At 39.5% G+C, this 19,814-nt stretch overlaps 1 protein-coding gene across 4 annotated transcripts in view; it reads right to left on the bottom strand.

Annotated features, from left to right (window-relative positions):
• RPS6KC1 (ribosomal protein S6 kinase C1) overlaps window positions 1-19,814 on the bottom strand; it is a 687,051-nt gene that overhangs the window by 588,532 nt on the left and 78,705 nt on the right. For all 4 annotated transcript variants that reach the window (XM_053712472.1, XM_053712474.1, XM_053712473.1 and 1 more), the window contains 2 exons: window positions 16,030-16,145; window positions 15,749-15,842 (listed from right to left, as the gene is read on the bottom strand). In XM_053712472.1, the coding sequence (XP_053568447.1) occupies window positions 15,749-15,842; window positions 16,030-16,145 (210 nt within the window). The remainder of the gene's footprint in view (window positions 1-15,748; window positions 15,843-16,029; window positions 16,146-19,814) is intronic.

Raw genomic sequence — 19,814 nt, 5'->3', positions numbered from 1 at the left:
GGCTTGTCTCTGTATAAAGAACCGCCGGGAGAACATGCCCCATGTTTGAATAACATAAGTCTATAACCATATGCCACAAATCTATGACAGACGCTGTGCAACAGGCAAGATATAGCAAACTCCCGGTCGGCTTGAATTAGTACAAATAACTGCCGGGAGAACATGCCCCATGTGTGCTAATAACGATAATTTACAGTTGCCATGCCAGTGGGTTGTGAAATAAAAGCATATTTGCTGTCAGTATATTCTTCTAAAGGGACAAGAGAATGCATACCTGGAAAGAGCCCATATAACAGGTAAAGGGCTGCTCAAATATAACGTGAGAGGCCAAATCCTTCTAATGTCTTCTGCTATTCTTCAGAAACAAAAATGGCACTTACCTCACAAGCTGCCGACAGTAAAGGCAGCACTCAGGCGTGTGAAATCCCACGGCTCACATGGACCTGAAGGATACAAGAAAAATACTGAGCAAAAGACTCTCAGATTTTTTCCCAGATAGGGCAGCAACAGTATATGGGAGGCGCAGTGAGAATTATGTCCCACAAGTTCCCATTGCTTTGAAGCCACCAAATGCTTCTCTTTTTGCACTGAAGAGACTGATTTGGTCTAGGCTAAACCCCAGAACAAAGTAGCACACTGTGGCACCACTTTAAAAAATAATAAACACTTGATTGAAGAATCTATAACTAACACTTCACTCTGCCTCTTCCTATCACTAACGCAGGCAAAGAGAATGACTGGAGTGGGAGGGAAGGGAGGTGCTATATATATACAGCTCTGCTGTGATGCTCTTTGCCTCCTCCTGCTGACCAGGAGGCGATATCCCATAAGTAAGGATGAAATCCGTGGACTCGTCATATCTTGTAAAAGAAAATATCATACACATACACACACACACAGTATATATATATATATATATACATATACACACACACACACACACATACACACATACATACATACATATATACACACACACAACAACATTTAAAATTAGGGGGAGGTAAAAGGTGAGTTTTAAATCCTCCACTACGCACAAAATATAGAGAAAATAACTCATTGTGTAGTTCATTAACAAATCTAGACAGGCCAGAAGGTTTGTTTTTCCCACAGAAAACCTATGAATTACATGGTTTCCAATGCAGCAAAGGATTCTGGGTAAGATATGCAAATTAGGTTCACAATGACACACTTTTTTACTTCAGGTCTGCTTTTCAGCAGATTCCCTTTACGACAAAGCATCGCTGTTCACACAGCTTATAAGCTTAGCTAACATCTTTTAGACTTTTAGTGAAAAATTTTCTGCAGATCATTTTTAAATTAAATTCTGTTTTAAATTAAGCAGCTACAATAAAGCATTGACAGTCATCAATCAATGCACTGCTGCTTTGCAGCGCTGCTCACGTATTTGCCAGTTCTCTTCAAACAGCGCTTCACTTTGGCTGCACTGTGTAAAGTAATACTTATGCAGTGCTGCCAGAGCACAGTGCGGTTAAAAGAGAACAGTCTGATGTGGAACAGCGCTGCAAAGGGAAAGTGCTAACAGTTCTTGCATCTGTCCTGTTATTTCTGCAGATCACAGTATGTTCTGTCTTGGGGGCTAGGGTTAGTGCATTGATTCATAACCATCCCAGGACAGACAGGGCAGATTTTCATGATACAAGAAACAGAGCACAGGTGAAATAATTAGCTGAAGGGTTAGTAACCATGGTTACTGATCAGCTGATTATTTCACCTGTGCTCTTGTTTAAATATTATAAAAAAGCTAGCCTCATAGGGGTTTTAGAGAACTGGAATTGATAAAAAATAAATATGGTCTAGAACTAAATGGGGGAAGAATAAAAAATAAGCAAACAAACATTGAACTTGCTTCTCATTGGCTAGTCTATTAGCATTGCCACCAAAAATATGTTCTTCTCAGTCTTCTTTGTTATCCTTGTAACTTTTTGCCCCATGCCTCACCTACCTAGGTTGTTTTCTTCTGCCCGACACAACTAAATATACTTCACTTCAACTTACTCTTCATTTCAATCCCACTAACAAATACACGGTTCCTCACAATTTCTAAAATTAGCAGCATGTTAAATACAGAACAGGCTAGATAGCACAATTTGGTTTTAAATCCCTTGTTTATCAAGCAACAAAATCTGAATGCATTTGACCACTAGAGGGCATTGGTTCATGTGTTTCATATAGATAACATTGAGCTCATGCACGTGAAGTGACCTAGGAGTGAGCACTGATTGGCTAAAATGCAAGTCTGTCAAAAGAACTGAAATAAGGGGGCAGTCAGCAGAAGCTTAGATACGGTAATTACAGAGGTAAAATGTGTATTATTAAAACTGTGTTGGTTATGCAAAACTGGGAAATTGGTAATAAAGGGATTATCTTTCTTTTTAAACAACAAAAATTCTGGTGTTTACTGTCCCTTTAAGTTTACAATCACTTTAGGAACTAAAAGTCTTGACTGAGAAATTTAACATTGTGGGTAAATGGTCATATCTTATAATGTTTAAGATGTGAATTATTGTAAATACATTTTCTGGCATGTTGCAGGCTTATAATAAAAAAAAACACAAAAAAACATAATTTATGTAAGAACTTACCTGATAAATTCATTTCTTTCATATTAGCAAGAGTCCATGAGCTAGTGACGTATGGGATATACATTCCTACCAGGAGGGGCAAAGTTTCCCAAACCTCAAAATGCCTATAAATACACCCCTCACCACACCCACAAATCAGTTTAACGAATAGCCAAGAAGTGGGGTGATAAGAAAAAAGTGCGAAAGCATATAAAATAAGGAATTGGAATAATTGTGCTTTATACAAAAAAATCATAACCACCACAAAAAAAGGGTGGGCCTCATGGACTCTTGCTAATATGAAAGAAATGAATTTATCAGGTAAGTTCTTACATAAATTATGTTTTCTTTCATGTAATTAGCAAGAGTCCATGAGCTAGTGACGTATGGGATAATGACTACCCAAGATGTGGATCTTTCCACGCAAGAGTCACTAGAGAGGGAGGGATAAAATAAAGACAGCCAATTCCTGCTGAAAATAATCCACACCCAAAATAAAGTTTAATGAAAACAGAAACAGAAGATTCAAACTGAAACCGCTGCCTGAAGTACTTTTCTACCAAAAACTGCTTCAGAAGAAGAAAATACATCAAAATGGTAGAATTTAGTAAAAGTATGCAAAGAGGACCAAGTTGCTGCTTTGCAAATCTGATCAACCGAAGCTTCATTCCTAAATGCCCAGGAAGTAGAAACTGACCTAGTAGAATGAGCTGTAATCCTTTGAGGCGGAGTTTTACCGGACTCGACATAGGCATGATGAATTAAAGATTTCAACCAAGATGCCAAAGAAATGGCAGAAGCTTTCTGGCCTTTTCTAGAACCGGAAAAGATAACAAATAGACTAGAAGTCTTTCGGAAAGACTTAGTAGCTTCAACATAATATTTCAAGGCTCTAACAACATCCAAAGAATGCAACGATTTCTCCTTAGAATTCTTAGGATTAGGACATAATGAGGGAACCACAATTTCTCTACTAATGTTGTTGGAATTCACAACCTTAGGTAAAAATTCAAAAGAAGTTCGCAACACCGCATTATCCTGATGAAAAATCAGAAAAGGAGACTCACAAGAAAGAGCAGATAATTCAGAGACTCTTCTGGCAGAAGAGATCGCCAAAAGGAACAAAACTTTCCAAGAAAGTAATTTAATGTCCAATGAATGCATGGGTTCAAAAGGAGGAGCTTGAAGAGCCCCCAGAACCAAATTCAAACTCCAAGGAGGAGAAATTGACTTAATGACAGGTTTTATACGAACCAAAGCTTGTACAAAACAATGAATATCAGGAAGATAAGCAATCTTTCTGTGAAAAACAGAAAGAGCAGAAATTTGTCCTTTCAAAGAACTTGCGTACAAACCTTTATCTAAACCATCCTGAAGAAACTGTAAAATTCTCGGAATTCTAAAAGAATGCCAAGAAAAATGATGAGAAAGACACCAAGAAATATAAGTCTTCCAGACTCTATAATATATCTCTCTAGATACAGATTTACGAGCCTGTAACATAGTATTAATCACAGAGTCAGAGAAACCTCTTTGACCAAGAATCAAGCGTTCAATCTCCATACCTTTAAATTTAAGGATTTGAGATCCTGATGGAAAAAAGGACCTTGCGACAGAAGGTCTGGTCTTAACGGAAGAGTCCACGGATGGCAAGAGGCCATCCGGACAAGATCTGCATACCAAAACCTGTGAGGCCATGCCGGAGCTACCAGCAGAACAAACGAGCATTCCTTCAGAATCTTGGAGATTACTCTTGGAAGAAGAACTAGAGGCAGAAAGATATAGGCAGGATGATACTTCCAAGGAAGTGATAATGCATCCACTGCCTCCGCCTGAGGATCCCGGGATCTGGACAGATACCTGGGAAGTTTCTTGTTTAGATGAGACGCCATCAGATCTATTTCTGGAAGTTCCCACATTTGAACAATCTGAAGAAATACCTCTGGGTGAAGAGACCATTCGCCCGGATGCAACGTTTGGCGACTGAGATAATCCGCTTCCCAATTGTCTATACCTGGGATATGAACCGCAGAGATTAGACAGGAGCTGGATTCCGCCCAAACCAGAATTCAAAATACTTCTTTCAAAGCCAGAGGACTGTGAGTCCCTCCTTGATGATTGATGTATGCCACAGTTGTGACATTGTCTGTCTGAAAACAAATGAACGATTCTCTCTTCAGAAGAGGCCAAAACTGAAGAGCTCTGAAAATTGCACGGAGTTCCAAAATATTGATCGGTAATCTCACCTCCTGAGATTCCCAAACTCCTTGTGCCGTCAGAGATCCCCACACAGCTCCCCAACCTGTAAGACTTGCATCTGTTGAAATTACAGTCCAGGTCGGAAGAACAAAAGAAGCCCCCTGAATTAAACGATGGTGATCTGTCCACCACGTCAGAGAGTGTCGTACAATCGGTTTTAAAGATATTAATTGAGATATCTTTGTGTAATCCCTGCACCATTGATTCAGCATACAGAGCTGAAGAGGTCACATGTGAAAACGAGCAAAGGGGATCGCGTCCGATGCAGCAGTCATAAGACCTAGAATTTCCATGCATAAGGCTACCGAAGGGAATGATTGTGACTGAAGGTTTCGACAAGCTGAAATCAATTTTAGACATCTCTTGTCTGTCAAAGACATAGTCATGGACACTGAATCTATCTGGAAACCCAGAAAGGTTACCCTTGTCTGAGGAATCAATGAACTTTTTAGTGAATTGATCCTCCAACCATGATCTTGAAGAAACAACACAAGTCGATTCGTATGAGATTCTGCTAAATGTGAAGACTGAGCAAGTACCAAGATATCGTCCAAATAAGGAAATACCACAATACCCTGTTCTCTGATTACAGACAGAAGGGCACCGAGAACCTTTGTAAAAATTCTTGGAGCTGTAGCTAGGCCAAACGGCAGAGCCACAAACTGGTAATGCTTGTCCAGGAAAGAGAATCTCAGGAACTGATAGTGATCTGGATGAATCGGAATATGCAGATATGCATCCTGTAAATCTATTGTGGACATATAATGCCCTTGCTGAACAAAAGGCAAGATAGTCCTTACAGTTACCATTTTGAACGTTGGTATCCTTACATAACGATTCAATATTTTTAGATCCAGAACTGGTCTGAAGGAATTCTCCTTCTTTGGTACAATGAAGAGATTCGAATAAAAACAGAATTTATGTTTACCTGATAAATTTCTTTCTCCAACGGTGTGTCCGGTCCACGGCGTCATCCTTACTTGTGGGATATTCTCTTCCCCAACAGGAAATGGCAAAGAGCCCAGCAAAGCTGGTCACATGATCCCTCCTAGGCTCCGCCTACCCCAGTCATTCGACCGACGTTAAGGAGGAATAATAGCATAGGAGAAACCATATGGTACCGTGGTGACTGTAGTTAAAGAAAATAAATTATCAGACCTGATTAAAAAACCAGGGCGGGCCGTGGACCGGACACACCGTTGGAGAAAGAAATTTATCAGGTAAACATAAATTCTGTTTTCTCCAACATAGGTGTGTCCGGTCCACGGCGTCATCCTTACTTGTGGGAACCAATACCAAAGCTTTAGGACACGGATGAAGGGAGGGAGCAAATCAGGTCACCTAAATGGAAGGCACCACGGCTTGCAAAACCTTTCTCCCAAAAATAGCCTCAGAAGAAGCAAAAGTATCAAACTTGTAAAATTTGGTAAAAGTGTGCAGTGAAGACCAAGTCGCTGCCCTACATATCTGATCAACAGAAGCCTCGTTCTTGAAGGCCCATGTGGAAGCCACAGCCCTAGTGGAATGAGCCGTGATTCTTTCGGGAGGCTGCCGTCCGGCAGTCTCGTAAGCCAATCTGATGATGCTTTTAATCCAAAAAGAGAGAGAGGTAGAAGTTGCTTTTTGACCTCTCCTTTTACCTGAATAAACAACAAACAGGGAAGATGTTTGTCTAAAATCCTTTGTAGCATCTAAATAGAATTTTAGAGCGCGAACAACATCCAAATTGTGCAACAAGCGTTCCTTCTTTGAAACTGGTTTCGGACACAGAGAAGGTACGATAATCTCCTGGTTAATGTTTTTGTTAGAAACAACTTTTGGAAGAAAACCAGGTTTAGTACGTAAAACCACCTTATCTGCATGGAACACCAGATAAGGAGGAGAACACTGCAGAGCAGATAATTCTGAAACTCTTCTAGCAGAAGAAATTGCAACTAAAAACAAAACTTTCCAAGATAATAACTTAATATCAACGGAATGTAAGGGTTCAAACGGAACCCCCTGAAGAACTGAAAGAACTAGATTGAGACTCCAAGGAGGAGTCAAAGGTTTGTAAACAGGCTTGATTCTAACCAGAGCCTGAACAAAGGCTTGAACATCTGGCACAGCTGCCAGTTTTTTGTGAAGTAACACCGACAAGGCAGAAATCTGTCCCTTCAGGGAACTTGCCGATAATCCTTTTTCCAATCCTTCTTGAAGGAAGGATAGAATCCTAGGAATCTTAACCTTGTCCCAAGGGAATCCTTTAGATTCACACCAACAGATATATTTTTTCCAAATTTTGTGGTAAATCTTTCTAGTTACAGGCTTTCTGGCCTGAACAAGAGTATCGATAACAGAATCTGAGAAACCTCGCTTCGATAAAATCAAGCGTTCAATCTCCAAGCAGTCAGCTGGAGTGAAACCAGATTCGGATGTTCGAACGGACCCTGAACAAGAAGGTCTCGTCTCAAAGGTAGCTTCCAAGGTGGAGCCGATGACATATTCACCAGATCTGCATACCAAGTCCTGCGTGGCCACGCAGGAGCTATCAAGATCACCGACGCCCTCTCCTGATTGATCCTGGCTACCAGCCTGGGGATGAGAGGAAACGGCGGGAACACATAAGCTAGTTTGAAGGTCCAAGGTGCTACTAGTGCATCCACTAGAGCCGCCTTGGGATCCCTGGATCTGGACCCGTAGCAAGGAACTTTGAAGTTCTGACGAGAGGCCATCAGATCCATGTCTGGAATGCCCCAAAGTTGAGTGACTTGGGCAAAGATTTCCGGATGGAGTTCCCACTCCCCCGGATGCAATGTCTGACGACTCAGAAAATCCGCTTCCCAATTTTCCACTCCCGGGATGTGGATAGCAGACAGGTGGCAGGAGTGAGACTCCGCCCATAGAATAATCTTGGTCACTTCTTCCATCGCTAGGGAACTCCTTGTTCCCCCCTGATGGTTGATGTACGCAACAGTCGTCATGTTGTCTGATTGAAACCGTATGAACTTGGTCCTCGCTAGCTGAGGCCAAGCCTTGAGAGCATTGAATATCGCTCTCAGTTCCAGAATATTTATCGGTAGAAGAGATTCTTCCCGAGACCAAAGACCCTGAGCTTTCAGGGATCCCCAGACCGCGCCCCAGCCCATCAGACTGGCGTCGGTCGTGACAATGACCCACTCTGGTCTGTGGAATGTCATCCCTCGTGACAGGTTGTCCAGGGACAGCCACCAACGGAGTGAGTCTCTGGTCCTCTGATTTACTTGTATCTTTGGAGACAAGTCTGTATAGTCCCCATTCCACTGACTGAGCATGCACAGTTGTAATGGTCTTAGATGAATGCGCGCAAAAGGAACTATGTCCATTGTCGCTACCATCAACCCGATCACTTCCATGCACTGAGCTACGGAAGGAAGAGGAACGGAATGAAGTATTCGACAAGAGTCCAGAAGCTTTGTCTTTCTGGCCTCTGTTAGAAAAATCCTCATTTCTGAGGAGTCTATAATTGTTCCCAAGAAGGGAACCCTTGTTGACGGGGATAGAGAACTCTTTTCCACGTTCACTTTCCAGCCGTGCGATCTGAGAAAGGCCAGGACGATGTCCGTGTGAGCCTTTGCTCGAGGGAGGGACGACGCTTGAATCAGAATGTCGTCCAGGTAAGGTACAACTGCAATGCCCCTTGGTCTTAGCACAGCTAGAAGGGACCCTAGTACCTTTGTGAAAATCCTTGGAGCAGTGGCTAATCCGAAAGGAAGCGCCACGAACTGGTAATGTTTGTCCAGGAATGCAAACCTTAGGAACCGATGATGTTCCTTGTGGATAGGAATATGTAGATACGCATCCTTTAAATCCACCGTGGTCATGAATTGACCTTCCTGGATGGAAGGAAGGATAGTTCGAATGGTTTCCATCTTGAAAGATGGGACCTTGAGAAATTTGTTTAAGATCTTGAGATCTAGGATTGGTCTGAACGTTCCCTCTTTTTTGGGAACTATGAACAGATTGGAGTAGAACCCCATCCCTTGTTCTCTCAATGGAACAGGATGAATCACTCCCATTTTTAACAGGTCTTCTACACAATGTAAGAACGCCTGTCTTTTTATGTGGTCTGAAGACAACTGAGACCTGTGGAACCTTCCCCTTGGGGGAAGTCCCTTGAATTCCAGAAGATAACCCTGGGAGACTATTTCTAGCGCCCAAGGATCCAGAACATCTCTTGCCCAAGCCTGAGCGAAGAGAGAGAGTCTGCCCCCCACCAGATCCGGTCCCGGATCGGGGGCCGATATTTCATGCTGTCTTGGTAGCAGTGGCAGGTTTCTTTGCCTGCTTTCCCTTGTTCCAGCCTTGCATTGGTCTCCAAGCTGGCTTGGCCTGAGAAGTATTACCCTCTTGCTTAGAGGACGTAGCACCTTGGGCTGGTCCGTTTTTACGAAAGGGACGAAAATTAGGTCTATTTTTTGCCTTAAAAGGCCGATCCTGAGGAAGGGCATGGCCCTTACCCCCAGTGATATCAGAGATAATCTCTTTCAAGTCAGGACCAAACAGCGTTTTCCCCTTGAAAGGAATGTTTAGTAGCTTGTTCTTGGAAGACGCATCAGCCGACCAAGATTTCAACCAAAGCGCTCTGCGCGCCACAATAGCAAACCCAGAATTCTTAGCCGCTAACTTAGCCAATTGCAAAGAGGCGTCTAGAGTGAAAGAATTAGCCAATTTGAGAGCATTGACTCTGTCCATAATCTCCTCATAAGGAGGAGAGTCACTATCGAGCACCTTAATCAGTTCATCAAACCAGAAATATGCGGCTGTAGTGACAGGGACAATGCATGAAATGGGTTGTAGAAGGTAACCCTGCTGAACAAACATCTTTTTAAGCAAACCTTCTAATTTTTTATCCATAGGATCTTTGAAAGCACAACTATCCTCTATGGGAATAGTGGTGCGTTTGTTTAAAGTAGAAACCGCTCCCTCGACCTTGGGGACTGACTGCCATAAGTCCTTTCTGGGGTCGACCATAGGAAACAATTTTTTAAATATGGGGGGAGGGACGAAAGGAATACCGGGCCTTTCCCATTCTTTATTAACAATGTCCGCCACCCGCTTGGGTATAGGAAAAGCTTCTGGGAGCCCCGGCACCTCTAGGAACTTGTCCATTTTACATAGTTTCTCTGGGATGACCAAATTTTCACAATCATCCAGAGTGGATAATACCTCCTTAAGCAAAATGCGGAGATGTTCCAATTTAAATTTAAAAGTAATCACATCAGATTCAGCCTGCTGAGAAATGTTCCCTAAATCAGTAATTTCTCCCTCAGACAAAACCTCCCTGGCTCCCTCAGATTGGGTTAGGGGCCCTTCAGAGATATTAATATCAGCGTCGTCATGCTCTTCAGTAACTAAAACAGAGCATCCACGCTTACGCTGACAAGGGTTCATTTTGGCTAAAATGTTTTTGACAGAATTATCCATTACAGCCGTTAATTGTTGCATAGTAAGGAGTATTGGCGCGCTAGATGTACTAGGGGCCTCCTGAGTGGGCAAGACTCGTGTAGACGAAGGAGGGAATGATGCAGTACCATGCTTACTCCCCTCACTTGAGGAATCATCTTGGGCATCATTGTCATTATCACATAAATCACATTTATTTAAATGAATAGGAATTCTGGCTTCCCCACATTCAGAACACAGTCTATCTGGTAGTTCAGACATGTTAAACAGGCATAAACTTGATAAGAAAGTACAAAAAACGTTTTGAAATAAAACCGTTACTGTCACTTTAAATTTTAAACTGAACACACTTTATTACTGCAATTGCGAAAAAACATGAAGGAATTGTTCAAAATTCACCAAACTTTCACCACAGTGTCTTAAAGCCTTGAAAATATTGCACACCAATTTTGGAAGCTTTAACCCTTAAAATAACGGAACCGGAGCCGTTTTAAGCTTTAACCCCTTTACAGTCCCTGGTATCTGCTTTGCTGAGACCCAACCAAACCCAAGGGGAATACGATACCAAATGATGCCTTCAGAAGTCTTTTATCAGTATCAGAGCTCCTCTCACATGCGACTGCATGCCATGCCTCTCAAAAACAAGTGCGCAACACCGGCGCGAAAATGAGACTCTGCCTATGCTTTGGGAAAGCCCCTAAAGAATAAGGTGTCTAAAACAGTGCCTGCCGATATAATTATATCAAAATACCCAGAATAAATGATTCCTCAAGGCTAAATAAGTGTTAATATCAATCGATTTAGCCCAAAAAATGTCTACAGTCTAAATAAGCCCTTGTGAAGCCCTTATTTACAATCGTAATAAACATGGCTTACCGGATCCCATAGGGAAAATGACAGCTTCCAGCATTACATCGTCTTGTTAGAATGTGTCATACCTCAAGCAGCAAAGGACTGCAAACTGTTCCCCCAACTGAAGTTAATGCTCTCAACAGTCCTGTGTGGAACAGCCATGGATTTTAGTTACGGTTGCTAAAATCATTTTCCTCATACAAACAGAATTCTTCATCTCTTTTCTGTTTCTGAGTAAATAGTACGTACCAGCACTATTTGAAAATAACAAACTCTTGATTGAATAATGAAAAACTACAGTTAAACACTAAAAAACTCTAAGCCATCTCCGTGGAGATGTTGCCTGTACAACGGCAAAGAGAATGACTGGGGTAGGCGGAGCCTAGGAGGGATCATGTGACCAGCTTTGCTGGGCTCTTTGCCATTTCCTGTTGGGGAAGAGAATATCCCACAAGTAAGGATGACGCCGTGGACCGGACACACCTATGTTGGAGAAACCCCAGCCCCTGTTCCAGAACTGGAACTGGCATAATTACTCCAGCAAAATCTAGATCTGAAACACATTTCAGAAATGCTTGAGCTTTCACTGGATTTACTGGGACACGGGAAAGAAAAAATCTCTTTGCAGGAGGTCTTATCTTGAAACCAATTCTGTACCCTTCTGAAACAATGTTCTGAATCCAAAGATTGTGAACAGAATTGATCCAAATTTCTTTGAAAAAAACTTAACCTGCCCCCTACCAGCTGAGCTGGAATGAGGGCCGCACCTTCATGTGGACTTAGAAGCTGGCTTTGCTTTTCTAGAAGGCTTGGATTTATTCCAGACTGGAGATGGTTTCCAAACTGAAACTGCTCCTGAGGATGAAGGATCAGGCTTTTGTTCTTTGTTGAAACAAAAGGAACGAAAACGATTATTAGCCCTGTTTTTACCCTTAGATTTTTTATCCTGTGGTAAAAAAGTTCCTTTCCCACCAGTAACAGTTGAGATAATAGAATCCAACTGAGAACCAAATAATTTGTTACCCTGGAAAGAAATGGAAAGTAGAGTCGATTTAGAAGACATATCAGCATTCCAAGTTTTAAGCCATAAAGCTCTTCTAGCTAAAATAGCTAGAGACATAAACCTGACATCCACTCTGATAATATCAAAAATGGCATCACAGATAAAATGATTAGCATGTTGAAGAAGAATAATAATATGAGAATCATGATCTGTTACTTGTTGCGCTAAAGTTTCCAACCAAAAAGTTGAAGCTGCAGCAACATCAGCCAATGATATAGCAGGTCTAAGAAGATTACCTGAACACAGATAAGCTTTTCTTAGAAAGGATTCAATTTTCCTATCTAAAGGATCCTTAAACGAAGTACCATCTGCCGTAGGAATAGTAGTACGTTTAGCAAGGGTAGAAATAGCCCCATCAACTTTAGGGATTTTGTCCCAAAATTCTAATCTGTCAGACGGCACAGGATATAATTGCTTAAAACGTTTAGAAGGAGTAAATGAATTACCCAAATTATTCCATTCTCTGGAAATTACTTCAGAAATAGCACCAGGAACAGGAAAAACTTCTGGAATAACCACAGGAGATTTAAAGACCTTATCTAAACGTTTAGATTTAGTATCAAGAGGACCAGAATCCTCAATTTCTAAAGCAATTAGTACTTCTTTAAGTAGAGAACGAATAAATTCCATTTTAAATAAATATGAAGATTTATCAGCATCAACCTCTGAGACAGAATGCTCTGAACCAGAAGAGTCATTAGAATCAGAATGATGATGTTCATTTAAAAATTTATCTGTATAAAGAGAAGTTTTAAAAGATTTTTTATGTTTACTAGAAGGAGGAATAACAGACATAGCCTTCTTGATGGATTCAGAAACAAAATCTCTTATGTTATCAGGAACACTCTGAACATTAGATGTTGATGGAACTGCAACAGGTAATGGTACATTACTAAAGGAAATATTATCTGCATTAACAAGTTTGTCATGACAATTAATACAAACAACAGCTGGAGGAACAGCTACCAAAAGTTTACAGCAGATACACTTAGCTTTGGTAGTTCCAGCACCAGACAGCGATTTTCCTGAAGTATCTTCTGACTCAGATGCAACGTGAGACATCTTGCAATATGTAAGAGAAAAAAACAACATATAAAGCAAAATTGATCAAATTCCTTAAATGACAGTTTCAGGAATGGGAAAAAATGCCAAGGAACAAGCTTCTAGCAACCAGAAGCAATGAAAAATGAGACTTAAATAATGTGGAGACAAAAGCGACGCCCATATTTTTTTAGCGCCAAATAAGACGCCCACATTATTTGGCGCCTAAATGCTTTTGGCGCCAAAAATGACGCCACGTCCGGAACGCCGACACTTTTGGCGCAAAAGAACGTAAAAAATGACGCAACTTCCGGCGACACGTATGACGCCGGAAACAGAAAAGATTTTTTGCGCCAAAAAAGTCCGCGCCAAGAATGACACAATAAAATGAAGCATTTTCAGCCCCTGCGAGCCTAACAGCCCACAGGGAAAAAAAAGTCAAATTTTTAAGGTAAGAAAAATGATTGATTCAAATGCATTATCCCAAATATGAAACTGACTGTCTGAAAATAAGGAATGTTGAACATCCTGAGTCAAGGCAAATAAATGTTTGAATACATATATTTAGAACTTTATAAAAAAGTGCCCAACCATAGCTTAGAGTGTCACAGAAAATAAGACTTACTTACCCCAGGACACTCATCTACATGTTTGTAGAAAGCCAAACCAGTACTGAAACGAAAATCAGCAGAGGAAATGGTATATATATATATATATAAGAGTATATCGTCAATCTGAAAAGGGAGGTAAGAGATAAATCTCTACGACCGATAACAGAGAACCTATGAAATAGACCCCGTAGAAGGAGATCATTGAATTCAAACAGGCAATACTCTCCTCACATCCCTCTGACATTCACTGCACGCTGAGAGGAAAACCGGGCTCCAACCTGCTGCGGAGCGCATATCAACGTAGAATCTAGCACAAACTTACTTCACCACCTCCATAGGAGGCAAAGTTTGTAAAACTGATTTGTGGGTGTGGTGAGGGGTGTATTTATAGGCATTTTGAGGTTTGGGAAACTTTGCCCCTCCTGGTAGGAATGTATATCCCATACGTCACTAGCTCATGGAATCTTGCTAATTACATGAAAGAAAAAAGAAAAGAAAAAAGTTTTGTTCTGAAAAGCTTATATTGAATCTTAATATTATCTTAGACAACGTTAATAGAATTTTTGTATTTAATGCTGCTATCTTGTGCTAAAACTCTTACGGACAGGCAAGGAGCACGTTTACATTTAGGACAAAAGCATAAAGAGAAATAATATAGAAATCATTTATTTGTATGCACGATTATCATAGACTAAGGAAACCAATGATCCAACTACAGAAAATGTAGTCAATATAACATCCGATCTTGTCCCTCCACCAAAGATCTCAAAGTTCAAGAAGCTATTCACAAACGTTATAGATTCTGACGCGTTTTGAAGGTATTGTGTATTATCACCTTCTTCCTCAATACACAATACCTTGGAAACACGTCAGGATCTAACACGTTTGTGCATAGCTTCTTGAACTTTGAGACTTTTTGTGGAGGGACAAGATAGGACGTTGCATTGACTACCTATTTTTATGTGTATATTGATTACCACATATGTTATTAAGGTTTTATAATGTGAGCATTTGATAGTGAAATAAAGCACCTGTTTATATATCCATACAGTGTTGCACTAGTGTTGCTCTCATTTCTTTTTCATGTTATACGCTCGGATCTCAAAGCCAGACTCACTTCTATCAATCGGTGTGGCAAACTCCCGGTGCTCCAGAGAGACTCTCCCTACACTGCGCGGCACTTACCTCATACTTATTGGAGGTAAGAAGTGTAACTAGACACCCTACTGGGACCGGGATCTGATGCACCGTTTTTCTCTGCAATATTGCTATACTTTATATACAGCTACTGTTTCTGTGTCTCTGTGTATACACAAATACATGGTTATTTGAATTGATATTGCTTTTTATTATTATTGATGTTCTGTTTATTATTTGGATCATTATTCGAATAACCATTGACCAGTAAGTACTGGACATTTGCATATATATATATATATATATATATATATATATATATATATATATATATAAATATATATATATATATATATATATATATATATATATCAGAGATACTAGATATATTAGCTTTTTCTTGGATATATTTCTAGCAGTTAGCGCCTTTGATCTACAACTCTCTTTTTTTCTTTCTTTTTGTACATATATATATATATATATATATATATACATACATATATATATCCTTGCCCAATGAGCTTAAAGGAATATGGCTTGACCTCACTGACGAGACACAATGAAGACCAAGTTGATAGTCTAGGGTTACCAAGTGGTAAATCGCCATAGAACAAGCTAACAAGTTATTCAGCTGGTGTTCGTTTTTTTTATTACACACACACAAACATACTATTCACTGATTTCTGATTTTCTTAATTGTTCAGTTTTATGTAACAGTCACTCCTTGTCAATAACACATGCATCAAAAGAAGTATATATTTGTGAATTAAACTCACCATCCGAGCTACAGTCTGACAGACTGTCTGTACAGTAATCTGAATAACTTTCAGCAGGACCAATCAGATCAGATCCATCATGCACTTCTCCATCCTATGACAAACAGAAACACAAAACACATTATAGACCTCAGTATTTTCTAATATTAAACAATGCTGAAAAATCAATTTTTACATTTGAATTTTCTATAAAAATTAAATGATATCTAAACATCAAAATGTTCACTATTCAGCAAATACAGTTTTTAAAATGTGAGTTCAACAGATTTCTAGCAATGTACCTTAAAAAAATCTTCTAAATGACTACTGTTGTAAAGGGCTGGGATATTTGCGGAAAACTGCAGTAAATCTTCAGCACACTGGCGTCTTTCTTCTATGACGCTTTCATCAAATCTCCCTGGAAAAAAAAAAAAAGTTACAAAGCAGAAAATGTGTCATTTACAAACATTGCATCATTCTTTAAGGAAAAATGATAACATTAATCCATTACATTTTTACATATGCATAAGCAATTCACTGCATTGAAAAATATTTGCAAACAAAATAAATGTTTTAAAATAATTCGAAACAGTTTTGTTAGCAAAATTGGCATTATTTTGCAATGCAGGGACATACCTATTGTAAAGATGTTTGAGAATGTTTATGTTATTACTTCTGATAGGGTCATTTAGAGGGGTATAGAACACACACAAAAAAAAGGCCACATTTGCATATGCTGATTTATTTTTTTCGTTTTTCATATGGCAGCCAAATATCTATGGCTCCTAAATTGTTTGGCGGGCTCACAGATATTGATCAAATTTCTCAAGCCCTAGAAAAGAGGCTTATGCATTAAACACTTGCAAATGTGTTAGACACTTCTTTGCGGTCAGCTCTGTGCATCAATGCACTTCTGTTCATGAGCTTGATGCAATACTGCTACATAATACAGTTCTGTTCATGAGCATGATGCACTACTGTTACATAATACAGTTCTGTTCATGAGCATGATGCATTACTGCTACATAATACAGTTCTGTTCATGAGCTTTATGCACTACTGTTACATAATACTGTTCTGTTCATGAGCATGATGCACTACTGCTGCATAATACAGTTCTGTTCATGAGCTTGATGCATTACTGCTACATAATACTGTTCTGTTCATGAGCTTGATGCATTACTGCTACATAATACAGTTCTGTTCATGAGCTTGATGCATTACTGCTACATAATACAGTTCTGTTCATGAGCATGATGCACTACTGCTACATAATACAGTTCTGTTCATGAGCATGATGCACTACTGCTACATAATACAGTTCTGTTCATGAGCTTGATGCACTACTGCTACATAATACAGTTCTGTTCATGAGCATGATGCACTACTGCTACATAATACAGTTCTGTTCATGAGCATGATGCACTACTGCTACATAATACAGTTCTGTTCATGAGCATGATGCACTACTCCTACATAATACTGTTCTGTTCATGAGCATGATGCACTACTGCTACATAATACAGTTCTGTTCATGAGCATGATGCACTACTGCTACATAATACAGTTCTGTTCATGAGCATGATGCACTACTGCTACATAATACTGTTCTGTTCATGAGCATGATGCACTACTGCTACATAATACAGTTCTGTTCATGAGCATGATGCACTACTGCTACATAATACTGTTCTGTTCATGAGCATGATGCACTACTGTTACATAATACTGTTCTGTTCATGAGCATGATGCACTACTGCTACATAATACAGTTCTGTTCATGAGCATGATGCATTACTGCTACATAATACAGTTCTGTTCATGAGCATGATGCACTACTGTTACATAATACAGTTCTGTTCATGAGCATGATGCACTACTGCTACATAATACAGTTCTGTTCATGAGCATGATGCACTACTGCTACATAATACTGTTCTGTTCATGAGCATGATGCACTACTGCTACATAATACAGTTCTGTTCATGAGCATGATGCACTACTGCTACATAATACAGTTCTGTTCATGAGCATGATGCACTACTGCTACATAATACAGTTTTGTTCATGAGCTGGATGCACTACTGCTATATAATGCATTTTGAGGTGGCCAAACATAGTTAGAGGCACCCACTAGCTCAAAAGTATAATTGCTCTAGCACATTAGAGTATTTTACTTTACTATGTACTCCTGCCTTTTAAATTACATGAAGAAATGGCAAAATTAAAAAAAAGTATTTTTTTCTATGGAATTACATTTTGAGTTTTCTATGCCTTTAATAGGGACCCAAAAGTAGCTGTAAGAGCACTGTTTAAAGGGACATTGTACACTAGATGTTTCTTTATAAATAGATAATCTACAAGACATTTATGTACAGCCCATCTGCGGGTGTTTATGGAACAATGGATACTTTTTCTTATTTTATAATAGCATTGTACTAATTTTCAGACGCCTAACCAAGCCCCAAAGTTTCAGATGTATACGCGTGTTTACAGAGTCCTGTTGCTCCTGTTTGTGTAATCTGTTTTTTCATATGCAGGGAGTGTCTGCTCTTTTTGCTTTCCCAGACCCTTTCACTGGGGGTCCCGGCCTAACCCCACCAACAGTACTGGGAGCTTCTAAGAACATTTTTAAAAGGTTTTATATTGGATTTTTAGATCAGTATCTGTGCATATCCTTTATAGTAGTATCTGCTACATGCAGCTATATGAAAATTAGTGTAAACTGTCCCTTTAACATGCTGTAATTTAAACCATATTTAAAAACAAACAAAAAAAAAAAAACACATGGACATGATTTTCCCTAATAGAACAGTTCAGACTATAATGTTGTCATATTGTCTAGGTTACAGAACTCTTGAAAACTGAATCCTAGAAAATCCCGGGAAAACAATCACAATTTGACATAAGAAAATTTTGGCTACAAAGATCAGTGAGACCCGCTATGTCCTCTGTTGAAAGCATAAGACCCCTGAGATTATGCCCAATCCAAAGGAAGCCACAAAATGAAAGATAACACATTCCACAGGATCTAATAAACAGTATGATTGGATATAAGCATCAGTGAGAAGAAAGAAAATGATAACCACACATAATTCCAGAAAGGGAAACAATAGGGTGAAGGAAATACTAACAGAAGGCCTAAAGACATTCAACAAACTGTTTCAGATCCAAAACTGAATGGAAGTTACCTAGGTTTTAAGAAACAACTGGAGAAAAAAAATAATCACACTGCTAACTACAATTGGAGAACACTCACCACTTAAATAACCAAAAGACCATAAAGAAATGTAAAAAGTGCTATTTTGAATACTGGAAGCCAAGGAATTCAAAACAAGAAATATATCGGAAAAACTGACCAGGATCAAGAAAAAAACTAGAACCCCAGAATAAATAAAAATCAGAAAAAAATATTGGAAGCATTTGAAAGATCTTCTTGGGTTTCATCTAAAAATCTAGGGTAAAAAAAAAAAAAAAAAAGTATGACAAAAAAAATTACATAGGTCCTTAGAGAAACAGGATATAGGCTAACTTTTTTTTTTTTAATTATTTATCCATCAATCTGTTCAAATTTAACAGAAAGGAAAAACATAATTTATGCTTACCTGTTAATTTAATTTCCATCGTTACGAGGAGAGTCCATGGCTTCATTCATTACTTGTGGGAATATAGAACCTGGCTACCAGGAAGAGGCAAAGACACCCCAACCAAAGGCTTAAATACATCCCCCACTCCCCTCATCCCCCAGTCATTCTGCCTAGGGAACAAGGAACAGTAGGAGAAATATCAGTGTATAAAAGGTGCCAGAAGAAAAATAAAATAAATTTAGGTCCGCCCAATGGAGAACCGGGCGGGAACTGTGGACTCTCCTCGTAACAATGGAAATGAAATTATCAGGTAAGCATAATTTGTTTTCCATCTAATATGAGGAGAATCCACAGCTTCATACATTACTTGTGAAAAATAAATACCCAAGCTCTAAAGGACACTGAATGAAAAATGGGAGGGTAAAAAGGAGGCGGACCCTATTCTGAGGGCACCACAGCTTGCAAAACCTCTCCCAAAAGCTGCTTCAGCCAAAGCAAAA

Source organism: Bombina bombina, chromosome 4, assembly GCF_027579735.1.
Source record: "Bombina bombina isolate aBomBom1 chromosome 4, aBomBom1.pri, whole genome shotgun sequence".
Taxonomy (NCBI): domain Eukaryota; kingdom Metazoa; phylum Chordata; class Amphibia; order Anura; family Bombinatoridae; genus Bombina; species Bombina bombina.
This window is presented reverse-complemented; position numbering and strand designations above follow the sequence as displayed.